The sequence below is a fragment of the Oncorhynchus mykiss genome, chromosome 12, assembly GCF_013265735.2.
Source record: "Oncorhynchus mykiss isolate Arlee chromosome 12, USDA_OmykA_1.1, whole genome shotgun sequence".
NCBI lineage: Eukaryota > Metazoa > Chordata > Actinopteri > Salmoniformes > Salmonidae > Oncorhynchus > Oncorhynchus mykiss.
Window position 1 is genome coordinate 93,490,196 of NC_048576.1, and position 23,517 is coordinate 93,513,712.

Here is a 23,517-nt window from a genome sequence, read left to right on the forward strand (position 1 = left end):
AACATGGGGGCCCTTCAGGAGTGAGTCCACAGTCCCCTTCTGTACTGCCTATTCACTCATGACTGCACAGCCAGGCACAACTCCAACACCATCATTAAGTTTGCTGACGACACAACAGTGGTAGGCCTGATCACCGACAACGATGAGACGTCAGAGACCTGACCGTGTGGTGCAAGGACAACAACCTCTCCCTCAATGACGTAATCAAGACAAAGGAGATGATTGTGGACTAGATTTGGCATGGGTTCTCATATCCTCTAAAGGTTTTACAGCTGCACCATCAAGAGCATCCTGACGGGTTGCATCACTGTTGTACTTGGCGCATGTGACAAATAAAAATTGATTTGATCCCATCCAGTTGGTGGCGGCAATGCACCTTTTGGGGTTGTCGTCCGCCATGAAACCCACAGAAGAAGAAGAATGGCTTCCTCTGAAACGCATGATGATTCTACGCACAGCAATTAGCTTCGGACTCAACTAGAATGTTCTAGTACCGTTACATTCTTGTACAGTATTAAAGCGCAGCGAAATAAGAACCAACTTTAACATTGTGACACTCGGCGTTTTGAACAAACAGGCAAGTAAAAAGAGCAGCCCAGCTACGTCAAACTGCCTGACATGTTGTTTACTGTGCTAACAGTAGCTAGTAGGATAGCTTTCTTTCTGGCTTTGTAGCCTACCCAACCAAGACCTTTGCTGTAGCTCTCAAAATAGCTAAACCTACCCAGCTAACGTTATTCTGTATGTGCTTGATATTTATGTGACAACTTTCATAGCCAGCAACTTGCTCGCTGTTAGCTAGGCCTAGTATCAGGGATAATAAGTCCTATTTTTTTGTCACTTACCTAGCTAACGTTCGCTACAACCACTTTAATACCAAATCAGGCTATGGTTAGTTGATTTATTTGAGAATGGAATGTGTCAGTGGTCAGGAACCTGCGGCTCTTTAAATGCCCCGTAGCTGCTTCCTGGAGATCTAGCTAAAATTAGTATTTCAAGTTATCAATAGACGATAGAATAATACTGATGGTATGTCAGAACTTGTAGAGCAGTTTGGAACCTTAATTGCAATCAGCAGTTAATTGAACGTTAAAGTGCATAGGTTGATTTTGCTTTCTGACCACAATTCAGTGCCAAATTTGGGGAATAATACATTGACAAACAAGTTCTGGAATAATTTCACCCATTTTTCTCATCAGCACAGAGCATCATGGCAGAAGACCAACGCAACAGGAGACATCCCCAAAACCTCCAGGGTGTCCTTCGATTGGCTGTGGAGGCTGGCTCTGCTGCAGATGGACCCGCCCTCCCTGAACCCATGTCAGAGGAGGTAATGGTCCTTCTTAGTCACCTCCCAGGTCGTCTTCATTACAGATGACTGTGTAGATTAGCCGATCTCACAACAACTTGTTACATTGACAACCAATTTTACATTGACCGTAATGTCACTTTTGTTACAGAGGAAAGAATGGTTGAAAGGAGCTCTTGCGGAAGTGGCCAAAGGACAGAACAGCGAGGTGGAACAGATGAAGGAGTGTATGCGCGTTCTGCTGAGAGATGGAGGGTGTGAGAGGGGGAGAGAGGGAGAGGAGGAGGGGGAGACAGAAGGGGCACTGGAGTTTCTCTCAGAGCTGTGTGAGAACCTAGACAATGCCAGAGGTGAGACATGCCAAGAAACAGGTGCTGATGTAAATAAATTACACTTCAGCTTGTGACCCAAAGGAAAGATTCCACTGTCTTTGATGGACCCTAGTTAAAACAATATCAAATGCAACGTTAAGTTGCTGTAGTTTTATACATTGCATTCGGAACGCATTCAGACCCCTTGACCTTTTTTCACATTTTGTTACCTTATTCTAAAATGGATTAAACTACGTACAATACCCCATAATGACAGCAAAAAAACCTGAAATATCACATTTACATAAATATTCAGACTCTTTACTCAGTACGTTGTTTAATCACCTTTAATAGCAATTAGTACCTCATCTTCTTGGGTATGACGCTACAAGCTTGGTACACGTGTATTTGGGGAGTTTCTCCCATTCTTCTCTGCAGATCTTCTCAAGCTGTGTCAGGTTGGATGGGGAGCGTCGCTGCACAGCTATTTTCAGGTCTCCAGAGATGTTCAATCGGGTTTAAGTCTGGGCTCTGGACTTGTCCCGACGCCACTCCTGCGTTGTCTTGGCTGTGTGCTAAGGGTCATTGTGAAGGTGAACCTTCGCTCCAGTCTGAGGTCAAGGTTGCTCTGGAGGAGGTTTTCATCAATGATCTCTCTGTACTTTGCTCCGTTCATCTTTCCCTCGGTCCTGACTGATCTCCCAGTCTCTGCCGCTGAAAAACATCCCCACAGCATGTTGCTGCCACCACCATGCTTCACTGTTGGGATGGTGCCAGGTTTCCTCCAGATGTGTTGCTTGGCATTCAGGCCAAGGAGTTCAATATTGGTTTTTATCAGACTAGATAATCTTACTTCTCATGATCTGAGAGTCTTTAGGTCCATTTTGGCAAATGCCAAGTGGGCCTTCACTCCTTTTACTGAGGTGTGGCTTCTGTCTGGCCACTCTACCATAAAGGCCTGATTGGTGGAGTGCTTCAGAGATGGTTGTCCTTCTGGAAGGTTCTCCCATCTTCAGAGGAACTGGAGCTCTGTCAGAGTGACCATCGGGTTCTTGGTCACATCCCTGACCAAGGCCCTTCCACCCTAATTGCTCAGTTTGGCTGGGTAGCCAGCTCTAGGAAGAGTCTTGGTGGTTCCAAACTTCTTCCATTTGAAGAATGATGGAGGCCACTGTTCTTGGGGACCTTCAATGCTGCAGACATTTTTGGTGCACTTCCCCAGATCTGTGCTTCGACACAATCCTGTCTCGGAGCTCTATGGAATTTTCCTTCATTCTCATAGCTTGGTTTTTGCTCTGACATGCACTGTCAACTGCGGGACCTTTATATAGACCGGTTTGTGCCTTTCTAAATCATGTCCAATCAATTTAATTTACCACAGGTGGACTCCAAGTTGTAGAAACATCTCAAGGAATATCAATGGAAATAGGATGGACCTAAGCTCAATTTCGAGTCTCATAGCAAAGGGTCTGAATACTTGTGTAAATAAGGTATTTCTGTTTATTCTTTTTAATATATTTGCAAACATTTCTAAAAACCTGTTTACTCTATCATTATGGGGTATAGTATGTGATGAAAAACATTTGTAATAAATTTGAGTAAGGCTGTCATGTAACAAAATGTGTAAAAAGTTGAGGGGTCTGAATACCTTCCTAATGCACTGTATATTATAGTAAAGACAGATCAACATGGACATGAATGACAAGTTCTATTCATTAATAATAATACTGTGTGTATTGTCTCTGGTCTGTCTGTGTGTCAGACCTGATGACCCTGGGTGGGTTGGACCTGTGTATGTCGCAGTGCTTGAACCATCCTCAGGGCAGCGTGAGGTGGCGTGGTGCCCAGCTCATCGCCTCCTGTGCCCAGAACATGCCCCAAGTGCAGTGCCACTTACTCAGCAAGGGGGCGCTACCCAAACTGCTACAGCTGACTGACTCAGATCCCCACCCCACCGTTCGAGTGAAGGCCCTCTACGCTGTCTCCTGTAAGTGTTGCCCCTTGGATAGATACAAACAGTATGGGGAGCACATTCCACCATTGGGTAAATCCTGAATCATGAGAGAGAACTCTAGCCTATCAAAAGGCAAGGTTAAAATATTGCTAATATCTCCTGTTCCTCTCAGATCTAAGTGAAGTTCTGCTGGCCTGGGTGTTGCTGATAGGAGTTCATTTAGATCTGAGCAGTAGTGAAGTACCACACAGTAACTCTTTCTCTCTCTCTCCATCAGGTCTGGTGCGGGAGCAGGAAGTAGGTCTCCGGGCCTTCCTCTCTCACGATGGCTTCTCTGTGCTGATGAGAGGCATGCAGTCTGACAACGAGAAACTGAGGACCAAGTCGTCTTTCTTACTCCTCAACCTGCTCACAGTCCACCCAGAGCATAAAGGTGTGTGACTAACAGGTCCTCTGTCTGACTGCGAGACTCATTTGGAGACTAGAGACTCTCTGTTTGCAGCTGTGTGTTGTTATTGGTGGAGACTAGAGACTCTCTGTTTGCAGCTGTGTGTTGTTATTGGTGGAGACCAGAGACTCTGCAGCTGTGTGTTGTTATTGGTGGTGTCTAGAGACTGTCTCTGTTTGCAGCTGTGTGTTGTTATTGGTGGTGTCTAGAGACTGTCTCTGTTTGCAGCTGTGTGTTGTTATTGGTGGTGTCTAGAGACTCTCTGTTTGCAGCTGTGTGGTGTCTAGAGACTCTGTTTGCAGCTGTATGTTGTTATTGGTGGAGACTAGAGACTCTGTTTGCAGCTGTATGTTATTGGTGGAGACTAGAGACTGTCTCTGTTTGCAGCTGTGTGTTGTTATTGGTGGAGACTAGACTCTCTGTTTGCAGCTGTGTGTTGTTATTGGTGGTGTCTAGAGACTGTCTCTGTTTGCAGCTGTGTGTTATTGGTGGAGACTAGAGACTATGTTTGCAGCTGTGTGTTATTGGTGGAGACTAGAGACTCTGTTTGCAGCTGTGTGTTGTTATTGGTGGAGACCAGAGACTCTGCAGCTGTGTGTTGTTATTGGTGGTGTCTAGAGACTGTCTCTGTTTGCAGCTGTGTGTTGTTATTGGTGGTGTCTAGAGACTCTGTTTGCAGCTGTATGTTGTTATTGGTGGTGTCTAGAGACTCTGTTTGCAGCTGTGTGTTATTGGTGGAGACTAGAGACTCTGTTTGCAGCTGTGTGTTGTTATTGGTGGAGACTAGAGACTCTGTTTGCAGCTGTGTGTTGTTATTGGTGGTGTCTAGAGACTCTGTTTGCAGCTGTGTGTTGTTATTGGTGGTGTCTAGAGACTCTGTTTGCAGCTGTGTGTTGTTATTGGTGGTGTCTAGAGACTCTGTTTGCAGCTGTGTGTTGTTATTGGTGGTGTCTAGAGACTCTGTTTGCAGCTGTGTGTTGTTATTGGTGGTGTCTAGAGACTCTGTTTGCAGCTGTATGTTGTTATTGGTGGAGACTAGAGACTCTGTTTGCAGCTGTGTGTTGTTATTGGTGGTGTTTAGAGACGATCATGCTGTGTGTTATTGGTGGTGTCTAGAGACTCTGTTTGCAGCTGTGTGTTGTTATTGGTGGAGACTAGAGACTCTGTTTGCAGCTGTGTGTTGTTATTGGTGGTGTCTAGAGACTCTGTTTGCAGCTGTGTGTTGTTATTGGTGGTGTCTAGAGACTCTGTTTGCAGCTGTATGTTGTTATTGGTGGAGACTAGAGACTCTGTTTGCAGCTGTGTGTTGTTATTGGTGGTGTTTAGAGACGATCATGCTGTGTGTTATTGGTGGTGTCTAGAGACTCTGTTTGCAGCTGTGTGTTGTTATTGGTGGTGTTTAGAGACGATCATGCTTTGTGTCCTCCTGATGTAAGAAATGATTTGAACTGGGTTATTTAGATCATAACTATATCAATGTACTATCTCTCCCTCTCTCAGATACAGTTCTCTCCATGGGTATGGTGCAACAGCTGGTGTCTGTTCTACGCACGCCCCACTCCTCCTTCCACGAGCACGTGCTCGGCGCCCTCTGCTGGTAATACATGTGAACACACAGAGGGAAATGTCTTGAAAGTTTCAATGTCTTCTCAATGGAGCTTCAATAAAACAAAGCTCTCTGTCTGTAGCCTGGTGGAGGAGAGTCCTCTGGGTCTGAGGGACTGTCAGAGCCCTACCTTGGGGCTGGAGGAGATGCTCAACCAGCGGGCTGAAGATCTGCAGGGGAGAGAGGAGTGTCAGGTAGGTACCCTTTTCTCCACTCTTCTCCTTCTCCCGTCCCGTGTGACCCATGAACCTCTCCATCTCTCTAAAGGCGTCCGATTGCTTCCCATCCGGAACAGTTTGTGAATGTATTATGAGGTTTTGTGATGTTTTTGGTCTTCGGCGAGGGTTCGGCTGTTCATGACCTTTTTTCTCAAGGCAAAGTGAATTTCGGTAGCTGAAGTCTATGCCCCTTCGTCAGTCTTAAATGAAGTGTTAATCCTTCAACGACAGACTCGTTCACATGCACATTTTATTTTTATTTTAAATACTGCACCAAACAGATGTAGATGTAGACTAGATGTAAAATTGCGCAACTAAACGTCAAAAGTAATAACATAACTTAAGTTATCGTAGATGAATTCAGACTATTTTGAGGAAGTGTAAACTGACTACAGCATCTCAAGATGGACAAACGGGACTGTTGCCACTTTTTTTCTCGTTTTTCAAGCAACTGTCTTTGAAGGGAGGAGGACAGTGGTCTGGCTAGACGCCATCCGAAGCCTTAATACCACCCCTCTGTCACTCCCCATGTGTCTCCTCTCCATCTCTAATACTGTCCCTCTGTCACTCCCCATGTGTCTTCTCTCCATCTCTAATACTGTCCCTCTGTCACTCCCCATGTGTCTCCTTTCCATCTCTCTAAAACCACCTTTTCGTTCTGGCCCTCTTACTCTTCCCACCGGTTTTTCCCCTCTCTCAAGGTGCATCGCTAATAACATGGAATAATGTATTGATTCCCCAGTCTTTTGCCAGGTATATATTGTTACTTATTTGCCACTAGGCTGCATCTTGTCTGATTTCCTTCCTCTGGTCTCCTCTTTATAGGAAGAGTTGGAGTTCTGCAAGCGCTTGCGTTCTGCTTGTTTCTGCAGACGGCAACCTGACGACAGTGGAATGGATCGCTGAAATCCAACTGGTCCTCCACTTCTCCTGCAGTGCCGTCATTGGCTAGGAGACATAGGAGGACATTATTTTAAATTAAATTAACTCCTTGAGGAAAACCTGCTGATGTCGTTGTCCATCTAGACCCATGTTACAGGGTGGCTGGATCTAAGAGTGTAGCAGGCTTTAGAGAGCGTTACCCATTTAGCAGCTTTCAGCTTCATTAGTCAGATGTTTTATAAGGCATTTCTGTTGGCTTCTTGTGTTTGGCTTTTTATGACTGTCTTTCATTCAGAATATCCACCGTTTGTCAATGTTTTGTTGAGACGTTTCTGTCTATAAACATAATGGGTGACTTTTGCAGAGCTCTTACGTCTGAAATAACATGAAATATGTAACACACCTTTATTTTTCATCCCCATTTCATCATGAATAAATTAACATTTTATTTTTTCATAAGGGACTTCATTTCTGAGAATCGTCTCTTCATATCAACAGACCGTTATACAGAATGTGTTTGATAAATCACAACTAACAAGGGAAGTGCATCACATCTCAAATCATGTCTTTAAGACCGTAGGACTGTTTTCACAGACAGAGTGAAGGAGAATGATATTTCTAACTTTATTCTGGACTATGGAAAATACTGTCAAGTCCGTCTCATGTCAGTCCTTGCATCTAGCTGTCTGAATTTTGGCAGTGGTTATGTTTCCCATTCCTGAGCTTTCTCAACAAACGGACAGACTGTCCTGATACTCTGAGGTTTAGTTTAATAAAGAGGATTTTCTTTGGGGGGAATCTTCCTTTTTCAACTTCTTTCTGCCTCATTCTCAGTCTAGTCTCAACAAACAGCCTGAAGTTCCTATAGCTGCCGACTAGTCAGAGAATGGTAGTCCCAAGTTTGCTTTCCATGGCAACGTCCTGATTCTCCACCCTTTTCCAGAATTGTGCACTTAACCACTCCCTGTCATTGATTTAAAAGCGTGAGATTAGTATAAGTAGGCTGGAGGGAGTTTCCACCATTGTAAAGTCCATGTGAGAAAGGGGACAGTTGTTTGTACACTTCGGGAGCAGGGTGGAAAATTGGGACCTGGCCCCTATCTCACATGACCCCTTAACTAAGATTTCTTCCATTTGGCAAACTCATCCCCGCCCTCCGCGGCCTTGATGTCACCCACGGCGATCAGCAGCTGCGCCAGGTAGTACGTCGTCATGACGATGTGCCTGCCGTGCTCCAGGGGCTCCGTCACTTTGAAGGTCTGCAGCGCCAGCGTCAGGTCAGAGGTCATGAAGATCAAACTGCCCAGCATGATCAGCGGTCGGCGGGTGCGAACCGCCAGCGTAGCCATCAGGACGATCAGAGCCACGTACACCCCGACCCTGGGAGTCAGGGCGGCCGCGTCCGGTGTCTTCTGCAGGAAAGGGAAGAGGTAAGCGTAGAGGCCTCCCCCCAGCAGCCACAGGAGCAGGCAGAAGAAGTAGGACAGGGAAGAGGAGGAGCTGGGGGAGGAGTAACGAGTGGAGAGGAAGGTGAGGGAGTAGAGCAGGTGGGCCAAGGCGAAGGAGGCCATTCCTGAGGAGAGGATTAGAGAGACAACAACATTACTTTATTGCCTGTATTCTACCTAAAATAGAGATTTGTCTATGTGCTTTATCCTCCCCAACAAGACAAGCAGAGCGGTTGGAGCAGACAGTCAGCTGCAGTGCAACACCCCAAGAGCAGCAGTTGTGGGTTGAGTGTCTTGCTCAAGTGCACAACAGCAGTTGATGTCACCATTTATTGATATGTTACAGGGGAGAGGAGGGGGATGAATGAGCCAATTGTAAACTGGGGTTTATTAGGTGACCATGATGGTTTGAGGGCCAGATTGGTAATTTAGCCAGGACACCAGGGTTAACACCCCATCTCTTACGATAAGTGCCATGGGATCTTTAGTGACCCCAGAGAGTCAGGACACCCGTTTAACGTCCCATCCAAAAGACAGCACCCTACACAGGGCAGTGTCCCCAATCACTGCCCTGGGCCATTGTTTTAGACCAGAGGGAAGAGTGCCTCCAACTGGCCCTCCAACACCACTTCCAGCAGCATCTGGTCTCCCATCCAGGGACTGACCAGGACCAACCCTGCTTAGCTTCAGAAGCAAGCCAGCAGTGGTATGCAGGGTGGTATGCTGCTGGCATACCTTACCATATTAGCCATACATGGTTTATAGTCATTGAAGTATGTCAGAGTACTCCAGTGACGTTACACACCAGCCACCCTCCAGTCAGACATGGGATTCAAACTGCCAACCCTCCAGTCAGACATGGGATTCAAACTGTCAACCCTCCAGTCAGACATGGGATTCAAACTGCCAACCCTCCAGTGACATCCAATCAGACATGGGATTCAAACTGCCAACCCTCCAGTCAGACATGGGATTCAAACTGTCAACCCTCCAGTCAGACATGGGATTCAAACTGCCAACCCTCCAGTGACATCCAATCAGACATGGGATTCAAACTGCCAACCCTCCAGTCAGACATGGGATTCAAACTGCCAACCCTCCAGTCAGACATGGGATTCAAACTGCCAACCCTCCAGTGACATCCAATCAGACATGGGATTCAAACTGCCAACCCTCCAGTCAGACATGGGATTCAAACTGCCAACCCTCCAATCAGACATGGGATTCAAACTGCCAACCCTCCAGTGACATCCAATCAGACATGGGATTCAAACTGCCAACCCTCCAGTCAGACATGGGATTCAAACTGCCAACCCTCCAGTGACATCTAGTCAGATATGGGATTCAAACTGCCAACCCTCCAGTCAGACATGGGATTCAAACTGCCAACCCTCCAGTCAGACATGGGATTCAAACTGCCAACCCTCCAATCAGACATGGGATTCAAACTGCCAAACCTCCAGTGACATCCAGTCAGATATGGGATTCAAACTGCCAACCCTCCAGTGACATCCAATCAGACATGGGATTCAAACTGCCAACCCTCCAGTCAGACATGGGATTCAAACTGCCAACCCTCCAGTCAGACATGGGATTTAAACTGCCAACCCTCCAGTCAGACATGGGATTCAAACTGCCAACCCTCCATTCAGACATGGGATTCAAACTGCCAACCCTCCAGTGACATCCAATCAGACATGGGATTCAAACTGCCAACCCTCCAGTGACATCCAGTCAGATATGGGATTCAAACTGCCAATCCTCCAGTCAGACATGGGATTCAAACTGGCAACCCTCCAGTGACATCCAGTCAGATATGGGATTCAAACTGCCAATCCTCCAATCAGACATGGGATTCAAACTGCCAACCCTCCAGTCAGACATGGGATTCAAACTGCCAATCCTCCAGTGACATCCAGTCAGACATGGGATTCAAACTGCCAACCCTCCAGTCAGACATGGGATTCAAACTGCCAACCCTCCAGTCAGACATAAGATTCAAACTGCCAACCCTCCAGTGACATCCAGTCAGATATGGGATTCAAACTGCCAACCCTCCAGTGACATCCAATCAGACATGGGATTCAAACTGCCAACCCTCCAGTCAGACATGGGATTCAAACTGCCAACCCTCCAGTCAGATATGGGATTCAAACTGCCAACCCTCCAGTCAGACATGGGATTCAAACTGCCAACCCTCCAGTCAGATATGGGATTCAAACTGCCAACCCTCCAGTGACATCCAGTCAGATATGGGATTCAAACTGCCAACCCTCCAGTGACATCCAGTCAGACATGGGATTCAAACTGCCAAACCTCCAGTTTCTGGCTTGCCCTCTCTAACCTCTAGGCTATCTGCCATGTCTGCAGTGTCTGCAGGACTTTATCAGTAGCAGTAGAAAAAGCTCTCGTTACCATGGAGAAACAGCTCGGGCCATATAAGGCAACAGTCTCCGCCTGCCGAGAAGATCAGGCCCCCCGCCACGCCGAGGAGACTCCTCCCCCCTTTGTAGCTCAGCACCAGGAGAGCCAATGAGATGACAGGGGCGGCCTTAATAGCCGCAGCGAAGATGGAGGGGGAGGAGTCAGGGATCCACAGATAGAAGTAGACAGCGATGGCCAGGAAGAACGGCGAGAGAGAGAGTAGTAGAACACAGTACTGAAAGAGAGAGAGAGAGAGGAAGGGGAGACGAGAGGAGAGGAAGAAGGGAGGTAGTTAATATGAGAGATTTAAAATAATGACATTATTATACATTAACACAAAAAAGTGTTTGTGTGTGTGTGTGTGCATGCGTGTGTGATTAGAGGTAAGGATCATACCGTGTTCCTGCGCTGTCTTCGGTCATAGGCGGCTGTTTCAAGGATGTCCATCTCTCTCAGAACCAAGAGCTGTGTGTATCTGGGCTGTACCGGTTTCCTTCAGTCCTGCCTCCTTCCAGAGGATTTCATGTGTTTCTCTTTTCCTCTGGACTTCCTTGTCTCTTCTCTCTCCACTGGTTCAGTCTGTCTGAGTGTGTCCCTGTCTCTTGGTGCCGGTCGACATTGAACTTTGGACCAATCACAGTGACACGTTATCTGTCAGATTGCTCAGTTATAATCAATGCCCAATGTCTCCTCCTCTCAGTTTTACTTTTCAACTCTGCCAGTAGTGACCCTTGGCCCATCCAACTAGACCAGATAAGTGACATCATCAACTTGAGGGTGAAGTTGAACTGGGCCAGAGCCATGTATTAAGACATGGCTCTGAACCGGGCTGTGTTCAGCAGGACACATGACTCTGAACCGGGCTGTGTTCAGTAGGACACATGACTCTGAACCGGGCTGTGTTCAGTAGGACACATGACTCTGAACCGGGCTGTGTTCAGTAGGACACATGACTCTGAACCGGGCTGTGTTCAGTAGGACACATGGCTCTGAACTGGGCTGTGTTCAGTAGGACACGACTCTGAACCGGGCTGTGTTCAGTAGGACACATGGCTCTGAACCGGGCTGTGTTTAGTAGGACACATGACTCTGAACAAGGCTGTGTTCAGTAGGACACATGACTCTGAACAAGGCTGTGTTCAGTAGGACACATGACTCTGAACAAGGCTGTGTTCAGTAGGACACATGACTCTGAACCGGGCTGTGTTCAGTAGGACACATGACTCTGAACCGGGCTGTGTTCAGTAGGACACATGGCTCTGAACCGGGCTGTGTTTAGTAGGACACATGACTCTGAACAAGGCTGTGTTCAGTAGGACACATGACTCTGAACAAGGCTGTGTTCAGTAGGACACATGACTCTGAACAAGGCTGTGTTCAGTAGGACACATGACTCTGAACAAGGCTGTGTTCAGTAGGACACATGACTCTGAACAAGGCTGTGGAACGTTCAGATATTTAGAAAATATATATTATGTAGAACAAATATGCTAGCCTGGGTGCCAGTCTGTCTCGGCTCTACTGCCAATTCCTAATGGGATTTAGTAGGCAAAAGTGCAAACAGATCTGGGACCAGGCTACAAATATGTCCCTCTGACATGCAGAATGAGGACTTGTGTCAGTAGCCAATGTCAGATAGCATGGCTATTACCTTGGGGACAGTCCTACAACAATCCCTGTACAATATACAATCTCTATCAGCATCTCATCAAAACCATTCTTCTCATCATCTCCTGCCTCAAGGTTGTAAATAAAGACAAGTATTAGTTGGTATGTGATACATTTTGGGGAATAGAGCGACTCACTCTACTTAAAGTGTGTCTATCCACCACTGTATGCAACAGTCACCAGCAGTACTTAGTTTGTCCACACAGTGGCAGTAGATACATTCAGTCATACCAACACTAAGGGTTCTAACCCTAGTTCTATGAACAATAGTGAACCTGTAGTGAACCCAGAACCCTACCACCAAGAGGGTCAACTGGCCTGTCGGGTCAGGTGATCTAAGGGCAGAATAGGTCATTAACTAGCAGGATGCCGGTATGACGTCACACACAGACAATGTTGTAATGGTATTCCTTTGATGCTTCTACGACTGTGTTGCCACTGGAGGCAGCATGTGACTTAGGCTACTGTGTACATTGTACTGTGTACATTACATTGTCCCACATTCAGCTGTAATCACTTCCGTGTGTGGCGCAGCTCATAGGCTTTGCTGTGTCCATTACAAGACCAACAGAAATTGTGTTGATCAAAATATAGATAAAATCCATCAAATATATTATCAGTCAGATAACGGCAGTATAGTTATCATTCGGTTTGTCCATAATCTATGACTTGTTCAGGTAGTTTCCTTTCACTGCCAGCTCTTCCTTGCACAGCTGCTAAACTTTGTGAAAATGTGTGGGTTCAAAAACAAAACCCACAACAATTTCACTGATACAGGGACTAATAATTAACATGTTCTCTCAGAGTCGGACTTTGACCCCTACCTTTCCCACAATCCTCTGAGAAGGGGTGTCAGTTGGAATGTAGATTGCGAAGGAGAAGGTTTGGAGAGAAAGAGAGAAAGAGAGCAGGGAGAGGAATTCACCGGTGAGTAGCAGTGAACGTTGTTAAAAGGAGAGTTTTGAGGACCACCAGAGTAGATAGGGTCTAGGTACTAAGAGAAGGCCTTGAAAAGATGAAGAGCTGAGAGAGAGAGAGAGAGAGAGAGAGTAGATAGGGTCTAGGTACTAAGAGAAGGCCTTGAAAAGATGAAGAGCTGAGAGAGAGAGAGCAAGAGAGAGAGAGAGAGAGAGAGAGAATAGAAACAATGATAAAGCTGTATATAATACAATAGCTGATGGCCCAATGAGAGAAGGAAGGGCTGTATAAATCTATAGTGAGGCTCTGACCTGGAAAGGAAGTGAGGATGTTCAGGTGTCCAGCCTCCTAACAACCTGAACCCTGGCAAGCAATCATTGGCCGGGTCAGAGGGGTCATGGATAGTTTGAAGAGCCCGTCTCTCTGGCACCATGGGGAGGTGGGTGGTGTGAGGTGTGAGATCATGAGAGAAGGAGAGAGCCAGTCTCTCTGGCACCATGGGGAGGTGGGTGGTGTGAGGTGTGAGATCATGAGAGAAGGAGAGAGCCAGTCCCTCTGGCACCATGGGGAGGTGGGTGGAGTGAGGTGTGAGGTCATGAGAGAAAGAGAGAGCCAGTCTCTCTGGCACCATGGGGAGGTTGGTGGTGTGAGGTCATGAGAGAAGGAGAGGGCCAGTCTCTCTGGCACCATGGGGAGGTGGGTGGTGTGAGGTGTGAGGTCATGAGAGAAGGAGAGAGCCAGTCTCTCTGGCACCATGGGGAGGTGGGTGGTGTGAGGTCATGAGAGAAGGAGAGGGCCAGTCTCTCTGGCACCATGGGGAGGTGGGTGGTGTGAGGTGTGAGGTCATGAGAGAAGGAGAGAGCCAGTCTCTCTGGCACCATGGGGAGGTGGGTGGTGTGAGGTGTGAGGTCATGGGGAGGTGGGTGGGGTGAGGTGTGAGGTCATGGGGAGGTGGGTGGTGTCAGGTGTGAGGTCATGAGAGAAGGAGAGAGCAAGTCTCTCTGGCACCATGGGGAGGTGGGTGGAGTGAGGTGTGAGATCATGAGGGAAGGAGAGAGCCAGTCTCTCTGGCACCATGGGGAGTTGGGTGGAGTGAGGTGTGAGATCATGAGGGAAGGAGAGAGCCAGTCTCTCTGGCACCATGGGGAGTTGGGTGGAGTGAGGTGTGAGATCATGAGAGAAGGAGAGAGCCAGTCTCTCTGGCACCATGGGGAGGTGGGTGGTGTGAGGTGTGACGTCATGGGGAGGTGGGTGGGGTGAGGTGTGAGATCATGGGGAGGTGGGTGGAGTGAGTTGTGAGGTCATGGGGAGGTGGGTGGAGTGAGGTGTGAGGTCATGGGGAGGTGGGTGGAGGGAGGTGTGAGGTCATGGGGAGGTGGGTGGAGGGAGGTGTGAGGTCATGAGAGAAGGAGAGCTCCACTGTCAGTGGGAATTATCAACTCATATACTTGTCTTCTCTTGTCTTCTTTCTCACCAGGAACCATGACTGACATGTTGCCAGTGATGAGAATTGGAGTTGTGGGATATGGACATTTAGGTCAGTGGTGTATTCCCCTCTCTTCCTCCTCTCTTCCTCCCTCCTCACCACATCTCATATGTTCTCACTCTGGAATGGATTCATTTATTAAATGTGGTTTTACAGGGAAGATGCACATTCATCAACATTACTATAAAAGTGCCAGTTTTAGCCAGCCGGCTAATTTTCAGCTGCAGTCCCTGGGTTGATTGCTGTGGTCAGTCTGTGTCAGTAGGTCCCATCTTCGTAAATCATACCACTTTACAACAGGGTCATTCATTTACATTAAGTACTGCTGGGTTTCTTCTCTGTCTGATTGTTAATTGATCAACTAATGTACTGATTGGGTGGAGAGTTCACCAGGTTCATGTTCTGTTTGACCTTTTATCTACAGATGTAGGATCTTAATTTGAGCCAGTTTGCTACAGCAGGAAAATAATCCTGCAGCAACAGGAAATGTGGATTATTATGTGTATTATTATTAAAGGACATTTTTTTGTTAGGGAAAATCAAGTCTGAAATTTCAGAGTGGAAATTACAAACTTCAGAAGACTTTTTAAAACTGAAATACACTACAAGTTGTCCTGCAACAGGGTGATCAAATTTAGATCCTACATCTGTACCTACTGGTATTCATAATGTTGATTGTATATTTATGATAGGCCTTTTGTTGTATTCATGGTTTTCAGTTTGTATTGCCTACTACTGTATGTAGTAGTCAATACTACATAATAATGGCCAGAACGGAGCAAATGGAATGGCATCGAACACATGGAAACCATGGAAACCATGTTTTATATGCTTGTTACCAATCCACTAATATCGCTCCAGTCATTACCACAAGACTGTTCTCCCCGATTAAGGTGCCACCAACCTCCTGTGATTACACAGCCAGCCCAATTCTGATATTCCTTTCACCAATTGGTCTTTTGACCAATCAGATCAGCTCTTTGCCAGTAAGTGGACAACATATCAGAATTGTTCTGCCTGTGTAAACGCTGCCCATTCAAGGTGAACGTGTTGAACTTTCAGGGCAGTACCTTGTGGAGCGGCTCCAGAGAGAAGGGGCCCAGGTGGGCCTGACACTGGTCTTTGTGTGGAACAGAAACACTGACAAACTCAGGGAATCAGTGGCTGAGGAGCTCATTCTACACAACCTCCCAGACTTTACAGACAGGTAGAGAACCATGTCACACACACACACTGTAATGTGTGTTATGTCATGTGCACAAGTAACGTGTGTGTCTGTGTTCTAGGGGTGCTGATGTGATTGTGGAGGTGTGTCATCCCAAAATTGTAAAAGACTTTGGAGTCCAATTCCTCTCTAAGGCCCATTTTCTGGTAAGATCTCTCTCTCGCTGTTTCTATTTTCTAGTTAGATCCCTCTCTCTCTCTCTCTCTGTTTCTATTTTCTAGTAAGATCTCTCTCTGTTTCTAAAAACATCTAAATGAACACTTTAGAGCATTATCTCTTATTGAACATTCTTTAGCTAGCATGGATAACCTGGAAAAACACCTGGCATAACATGCCTATATAAATAAATGCTAACAGTATATGCTAATGACAACAGGATAAAAGGAGGATTTCCCTCACACACCAATCTGAAACACGGCAAGTTACAGTACGGAGGTAGTCCTTGAACAGATTGTGGTCTAATTTCTTTCTTTTAAAGTAATTTGTTACCCTGTGCACCAGAAATGAAGTAACTACTACACCCTCCCTCCCTCTCTCTCTCTCTGTCTGCCTCTGTTTTAGGTGGGCTCTCCTTCAGCCCTCTCAGACCCACAGCTGAACCAGGAACTGCGCCAGGCTGCAGAGCATCATGGGAGGACCCTATATATCCCCAGTGGTGCATTGTGGGGAGGCCAGGATATCCTGAGACTCAATGATAGTGGATCTTTAAAGGTGCCGGGAAAGAGGGAGGAGGAAAGGGGACTTAACAAATACAATATGTTTGTTTATAAGGGATAGCATAGTTAATAGTTAAGTTGGTTACGTTATGTAGATAGTTAAGTTAATATATAAGAGTTAATATAAGAGAATGTGTAGACCTCATTAATATGAGATTCATTTATAAGGGATAGCATAGTTAATAGTTAAGTTGGTTACGTTATGTAGATAGTTAAGTTAATATATAAGAGTTAGTATAAGAGAATGTGTAGACCTCATTAATATGAGATTCAATTCAGATTGTTATTAAAGGTGAAGAAGGTCATTGTTCTCTATTTCTAATCTTCTGATATGTCAGAATAGAGCATGCAGAATGGTTGTACTGGACAGAATGTTGTTACATACAGAATGGTTGTACTAGACAGAATGCTGTTGCATAGAGCATACAGAATGGTTGTACTGGACAGAATGGTTGTACTGGACAGAATGCTGTTGCATAGAGCATGCATAATGGTTGTAGTGGACAGAATGGTTGTAGTGGACCGAATGGTTGTACTGGACAGAATGCTGTTGCATAGAGCATACAGAATGGTTGTAGTGGACAGAATGCTGTTACATAGAGCATACAGAATGGTTGTACTGGACAGAATGGTTGTACTGGACAGAATAGTTTACTGGACAGAATGGTTGTACTGGACAGAATGGTTTACTGGACAGAATGGTTGTACTGGACAGAATGCTGTTGCATAGAGCATGCAGAATTGTTGTAGTGGACAGAATGCTGTTACATAGAGCATACAGAATGGTTGTAGTGGACAGAATGCTGTTACATAGAGCATACAGAATGGTTGTAGTGGACAGAATGCTGTTACATAAAGCATACAGAATGGTTGTAGTGGACAGAATGCTGTTACATAAAGCATACAGAATGGTTGTACTGGACAGAATGCTGTTACATAAAGCATACAGAATGGTTGTAGTGGACAGAATGCTGTTACATAGAGCATACAGAATGGTTGTAGTGGACAGAATGCTGTTACATACAGAATGGTTGTAGTGGACAGAATGCTGTTACATAAAGCATACAGAATGGTTGTAGTGGACAGAATGCTGTTACATAGAGCATACAGAATGGTTGTAGTGGACAGAATGCTGTTACATACAGAATGGTTGTAGTGGACAGAATGCTGTTACATAAAGCATACAGAATGGTTGTAGTGGACAGAATGCTGTTACATAGAGCATACAGAATGGTTGTAGTGGACAGAATGCTGTTACATACAGAATGGTTGTAGTGGACAGAATGCTGTTACATAGAGCATACAGAATGGTTGTAGTGGACAGAATGCTGTTACATACAGAATGGTTGTAGTGGACAGAATGCTGTTACATAAAGCATACAGAATGGTTGTAGTGGACAGAATGCTGTTACATAGAGCATACAGAATGGTTGTAGTGGACAGAATGCTGTTACATACAGAATGGTTGTAGTGGACAGAATGCTGTTACATAGAGCATACAGAATGGTTGTAGTGGACAGAATGCTGTTACATACAGAATGGTTGTAGTGGACAGAATGCTGTTACATAGAGCATACAGAATGGTTGTAGTGGACAGAATGCTGTTACATACAGAATGGTTGTAGTGGACAGAATGCTGTTACATAGAGCATACAGAATGGTTGTAGTGGCTGTTACATAGATGGCTGTAGATACATAGATGGCTGTTACATAGACTTTATTTTCTGCATTTTCCCAAAATCCCTACAAAAACGCCATTAATTTCCCCATAGACTTTGTCCAACGAACCATGGTGGAGTTAGTTCCTACAAAAATACTTACTATTGCTCTCTATTCCCTTGAAATCTTAGAGTTTCTGTTGTATTACTGATGTACAAAACACAAGTTTTCTAAATCCCTCCTCTGCCTCTGTTCCTCTCCTCTTTCTTTACTAATCTCACGCCCCTCCTCTTGTTGTTTGCTTGAAGGCACTGTTCATCCGGATGTCCAAGCACCCGTCATGTTTCCGTCTGACAGGAGATGTGCTGTCTGATTGGACAGAGGATGAGGGGAGGCGGGTCTTATTCAGTGGCTCCGTGGCAGAGCTCTGTCCCGTTGCCCCTAACAACGTCAACACCATGGCGGCAGCGGCCATCGCAGCGGGGACCCTGGGTTTCGCTGGCGTCCAGGGGGAGATTGTGTCGGATACGGCGTATGCAAAGCTTCATAAATAACCCAAGATTCAGAGTGCTCTTTTACAATGGGAATCACTGTAACACTATGGGCAGAACAAGCAAGGAGGTGGGCTTGTTCTGCCCATAGTGTTACAAAATATATTTCAATTAAGGAACCCCCACTCTGAAGCACAGCTGTGCAAGAACTTAATTCACTAATTACCATGAGGTGGAGGTTACTGGTGCCAATGGCTTCTCTCCATCTCCTAGACTAAGTGATTACCATGTGGTGGAGGTGGAGGTTACTGGTGCCAATGGCTTCTCTCCCTCTCCTGGACTAAGTGATTACCATGAGGTGGAGGTTACTGGTGCCAATGGCTTCTCTCCATCTCCTAGACTAAGTGATTACCATGTGGTGGAGGTTACTGGTGCCAATGGCTTCTCTCCCTCTCCTAGACTAAGTGATTACCATGTGGTGGAGGTGGAGGTTACTGGTGCCAATGGCTTCTCTCCCTCTCCTAGACTAAGTGATTACCATGTGGAGGTGGAGGTTACTGGTGCCAATGGCTTCTCTCCCTCTCCTAGACTAAGTGATTACCATGTGGAGGTGGAGGTCACTGGTTCCAATGGCTTCTCTCCATCTCCTAGACTAAGTGATTACCATGTGGTGGAGGTTACTGGTGCCAATGGCTTCTCTCCATCTCCTAGACTAAGTGATTACCATGTGGTGGAGGTTACTGGTTCCAAAGGCTTCTCTCCCTCTCCTAGACTAAGTGATTACCATGTGGTGGAGGTGGAGGTTACTGGTGCCAATGGCTTCTCTCCCTCTCCTAGACTAAGTGATTACCATGTGGTGGAGGTTACTGGTGCCAATGGCTTCTCTCCCTCTCCTAGACTAAGTGATTACCATGTGGTGGAGGTTACTGGTTCCAAAGGCTTCTCTCCCTCTCCTAGACTAAGTGATTACCATGTGGTGGAGGTTACTGGTTCCAATAGCTTCTCTCCCTCTCCTAGACTAAGTGATTACCCTGATGTGGAGGTGGGGGTTACTGGTTCCAATGGCTTCTCTCCCTCTCCTAGACTAAGTGATTACCATGTGGTGGAGGTGGAGGTTACTGGTGCCAATGGCTTCTCTCCCTCTCCTAGACTAAGTGATTACCATGTGGTGGAGGTTACTGGTTCCAAAGGCTTCTCTCCCTCTCCTAGACTAAGTGATTACCCTGATGTGGAGGTGGAGGTTACTGGTTCCAATGGCTTCTCTCCCTCTCCTAGACTAAGTGATTACCCTGATGTGGAGGTGGAGGTTACTGGTTCCAATGGCTTCTCTCCCTCTCCTAGACTAAGTGATTACCATGTGGTGGAGGTGGAGGTTACTGGTTCCAATGGCTTCTCTCACTCTCCTAGACTAAGTGATTACCATGTGGTGGAGGTGGAGGTTACTGGTTCCAAAGGCTTCTCTCCCTCTCCTAGACTAAGTGATTACCATGTGGTGCAGGTGGAGGTTACTGGTGCCAATGGCTTCTCTCCCTCTCCTAGACTAAGTGATTACCATGTGGTGGAGGTGGAGGTTACTGGTGCCAATGGCTTCTCTCCCTCTCCTAGACTAAGTGATTACCATGTGGAGGTGGAGGTTACTGGTGCCATTGGCTTCTCTCCCTCTCCTAGACTAAGTGATTACCATGTGGAGGTGGAGGTCACTGGTTCCAATGGCTTCTCTCCATCTCCTAGACTAAGTGATTACCATGTGGTGGAGGTTACTGGTGCCAATGGCTTCTCTCCATCTCCTAGACTAAGTGATTACCATGTGGTGGAGGTTACTGGTTCCAAAGGCTTCTCTCCCTCTCCTAGACTAAGTGATTACCATGTGGTGGAGGTGGAGGTTACTGGTGCCAATGGCTTCTCTCCCTCTCCTAGACTAAGTGATTACCATGTGGTGGAGGTTACTGGTGCCAATGGCTTCTCTCCCTCTCCTAGACTAAGTGATTACCATGTGGTGGAGGTTACTGGTTCCAAAGGCTTCTCTCCCTCTCCTAGACTAAGTGATTACCATGTGGTGGAGGTTACTGGTTCCAATAGCTTCTCTCCCTCTCCTAGACTAAGTGATTACCCTGATGTGGAGGTGGGGGTTACTGGTTCCAATGGCTTCTCTCCCTCTCCTAGACTAAGTGATTACCATGTGGTGGAGGTGGAGGTTACTGGTGCCAATGGCTTCTCTCCCTCTCCTAGACTAAGTGATTACCATGTGGTGGAGGTTACTGGTTCCAAAGGCTTCTCTCCCTCTCCTAGACTAAGTGATTACCCTGATGTGGAGGTGGAGGTTACTGGTTCCAATGGCTTCTCTCCCTCTCCTAGACTAAGTGATTACCCTGATGTGGAGGTGGAGGTTACTGGTTCCAATGGCTTCTCTCCCTCTCCTAGACTAAGTGATTACCATGTGGTGGAGGTGGAGGTTACTGGTTCCAATGGCTTCTCTCACTCTCCTAGACTAAGTGATTACCATGTGGTGGAGGTGGAGGTTACTGGTTCCAAAGGCTTCTCTCCCTCTCCTAGACTAAGTGATTACCATGTGGTGCAGGTGGAGGTTACTGGTGCCAATGGCTTCTCTCCCTCTCCTAGACTAAGTGATTACCATGTGGTGGAGGTTACTGGTGCCAATGGCTTCTCTCTCTCTCCTAGACTAAGTGATTACCATGTGGTGGAGGTTACTGGTGCCAATGGCTTCTCTCCCTCTCCTAGACTAAGTGATTACCATGTGGTGGAGGTTACTGGTGCCAATGGCTTCTCTCCCTCTCCTAGACTAAGTGATTACCATGTGGTGGAGGTGGAGGTTACTGGTGCCAATGGCTTCTCTCCCTCTCCTAGACTAAGTGATTACCATGTGGTGGAGGTTACTGGTGCCAATGGCTTCTCTCCCTCTCCTAGACTAAGTGATTACCATGTGGTGGAGGTTACTGGTGCCAATGGCTTCTCTCCCTCTCCTAGACTAAGTGATTACCATGTGGTGGAGGTGGAGGTTACTGGTGCCAATGGCTTCTCTCCCTCTCTTAGACTAAGTGATTACCATGTGGTGGAGGTGGAGGTTACTGGTGCCAATGGCTTCACAGTGCATACAGTGAGGAGGAACCCAGCCAAACTTGGAGCTGTAACTGGGAGTGCCACCTACAACTCCTTCTGGAGCAGCTTACTGGGTGGGTTCTGCTGTAGAAGTGTGTGTGTGTGTGTGTGTGTGTCTCTCGCATGAATCAGTGTGAGAACATGAAGGGTTGTGTTGTCTAACGGTCCATCCTCTCCTTTTCTTCTCTCAGTGTGTAAGGGACATGGTGGCCGGGTTTACTTGTGCTGAAGAGGGAGGGATTTCAGAAGACAATTCCCTCTACCAACCAAACACTCACAACACTATGGTACTGAAACACACACTACACAACACTATGGTACTGAAACACACACTACACAACATTATGGTACTGAAACACACACTACACAACACTATGGTACTGAAACACACACTACACAACACTATGGTACTGAAACACACACTACACAACACTATGGTACTGAAACACACACTACGGTACTGAAACACACACTACGGTACTGAACAGTCTGCAGTGGCTGTGTCTGTAGTTACTGATCATGTGTGAGCAAAGTTCGGCTTGCTTCATATAATATGGTGTGACTGTATCAGGATGACAAAGATGGGCTTGCTTCATATAATATGGTGTGACTATCAGGCTCGACAAAGATGGGCTTGTTCATATAATATGGTGTGACTATCAGGCTCGACAAAGATGGGCTTGTTCATATAATATGGTGTGACTGTATCAGGATGACAAAGATGGCCTTGCTTTATAGAATATGGTGTGACTGTATCAGGATGACAAAGATGGCCTTGCTTTATAGAATATGGTGTGACTGTATCAGGATTGACAAAGATGGGTTTGCTTCATATAATATGGTGTGACTGTATCAGGATGACAAAGATGGGCTTGCTTCATATAATATGGTGTGACTGTATCAGGATTGACAAAGATGGGCTTGCTTCATATATGGTGTGACTGTATCAGGATGGACAAAGATGGGCTTGCTTCATATAATATGGTGTGACTATCAGGCTCGACAAAGATGGGCTTGTTCATATAATATGGTGTGACTGTATCAGGATTGACAAAGATGGGCTTGCTTCATATATGGTGTGACTGTATCAGGATGGACAAAGATGGGCTTGCTTCATATAATATGGTGTGACTATCAGGCTCGACAAAGATGGGCTTGTTCATATAATATGGTGTGACTGTATCAGGATGACAAAAACCTTCAAGTCTGCATCTACAATTCTGGGGAATCAAATGTTGCACCTTCATCCTACACAACATCCTACTACTGTATCCCAGCAGCACTTCCCTCCTTTTCTCTACAAATTAAAACATGACTTTGTGAAGTAACAAGTTAAATGAGCAACTCTCTCTCAGGGTGATGGCAGACACCACATTCATTAGCAATCGTCTAGCAACAACCTACATCTTTTACAGCTCTTATGCAGTTACATCCACTACTGAGCTGTAATACATGTTAACAGTAATGTATGAGGATCTTTATGTAGTGCCCTGGTGTTGACACCACACACACACCATTGTGACCTTAAAACTAGAAGGTTCTATCTGCAAAAAATAAGGTTCTGAAGCCTAAATTGGTTTGAATGATGTATTCTTATCTTGTATTCTTTTGAACTTAACATGAATTGAGTTATATAG

At 46.1% G+C, this 23,517-nt stretch overlaps 3 protein-coding genes across 5 annotated transcripts; 2 read left to right on the forward strand and 1 right to left on the reverse strand.

Annotated features, from left to right (window-relative positions):
- The first annotated feature begins 380 nt into the window (after positions 1-380).
- Positions 381-6,820, forward strand: LOC110487438 (hsp70-binding protein 1). 3 transcript variants are annotated; one of them, XM_036939257.1, is made up of 8 exons: positions 381-577; positions 1,200-1,330; positions 1,461-1,659; positions 3,383-3,607; positions 3,852-4,007; positions 5,529-5,619; positions 5,711-5,822; positions 6,672-6,820. In XM_036939257.1, the coding sequence occupies exons 2-8, from the start codon at positions 1,211-1,213 to the stop codon at positions 6,750-6,752; spliced, it is 984 nt and encodes a 327-aa protein (XP_036795152.1). In that variant the 5' UTR covers positions 381-577; positions 1,200-1,210; the 3' UTR covers positions 6,753-6,820. The 3 variants fall into 3 exon arrangements, with proteins under 3 accessions (XP_036795152.1, XP_036795151.1, XP_036795150.1); XM_036939256.1 differs by having other exon boundaries at positions 383-577; positions 1,205-1,330; positions 5,523-5,619; XM_036939255.1 differs by having other exon boundaries at positions 384-577; positions 5,523-5,619.
- A 299-nt stretch (positions 6,821-7,119) lies between these two features.
- On the reverse strand, positions 7,120-11,271 carry LOC118937787 (lysoplasmalogenase-like). The gene is made up of 3 exons (XM_036939262.1): positions 10,997-11,271; positions 10,592-10,835; positions 7,120-8,301 (listed from the first exon to the last, which is right to left on the reverse strand). Exons 1-3 carry the CDS (start codon positions 11,045-11,047, stop codon positions 7,847-7,849), a joined length of 750 nt encoding a protein of 249 aa, XP_036795157.1. The 5' UTR covers positions 11,048-11,271; the 3' UTR covers positions 7,120-7,846.
- A 1,825-nt stretch (positions 11,272-13,096) lies between these two features.
- Positions 13,097-23,023, forward strand: aspdh (aspartate dehydrogenase domain containing). The gene is made up of 8 exons (XM_036939261.1): positions 13,097-13,195; positions 14,664-14,723; positions 15,735-15,879; positions 15,959-16,043; positions 16,459-16,608; positions 18,581-18,804; positions 21,815-21,954; positions 22,072-23,023. Exons 2-8 carry the CDS (start codon positions 14,669-14,671, stop codon positions 22,107-22,109), a joined length of 837 nt encoding a protein of 278 aa, XP_036795156.1. The 5' UTR covers positions 13,097-13,195; positions 14,664-14,668; the 3' UTR covers positions 22,110-23,023.
- Positions 23,024-23,517: the final 494 nt, after the last annotated feature.

Excerpts from the sequence above, each read along its gene's own strand:
- LOC110487438 (XM_036939256.1), top strand. The coding sequence starts at position 1,211 with ATGGCAGAAGACCAACGCAACAGGAGACATCCCCAAAACCTCCAGGGT. Across the intron at positions 1,331-1,460 it reads CTGAACCCATGTCAGAGGAG|AGGAAAGAATGGTTGAAAGG; the intron begins GTAATGGTCCTT and ends CTTTTGTTACAG. Across the intron at positions 4,008-5,522 it reads AGTCCACCCAGAGCATAAAG|ATACAGTTCTCTCCATGGGT; the intron begins GTGTGTGACTAA and ends TCCCTCTCTCAG.
- LOC118937787 (XM_036939262.1), bottom strand. The coding sequence starts at position 11,047 with ATGGACATCCTTGAAACAGCCGCCTATGACCGAAGACAGCGCAGGAAC. Across the intron at positions 10,836-10,996 it reads GAAGACAGCGCAGGAACACG|TACTGTGTTCTACTACTCTC; the intron begins GTATGATCCTTA and ends TCTCTCTTTCAG. Across the intron at positions 8,302-10,591 it reads GCCCGAGCTGTTTCTCCATG|GAATGGCCTCCTTCGCCTTG; the intron begins GTAACGAGAGCT and ends TCCTCTCCTCAG.
- aspdh (XM_036939261.1), top strand. The coding sequence starts at position 14,669 with ATGACTGACATGTTGCCAGTGATGAGAATTGGAGTTGTGGGATATGGA. Across the intron at positions 16,044-16,458 it reads TCTCTAAGGCCCATTTTCTG|GTGGGCTCTCCTTCAGCCCT; the intron begins GTAAGATCTCTC and ends CCTCTGTTTTAG. Across the intron at positions 18,805-21,814 it reads GAGATTGTGTCGGATACGGC|ACTAAGTGATTACCATGTGG; the intron begins GTATGCAAAGCT and ends TCCCTCTCTTAG.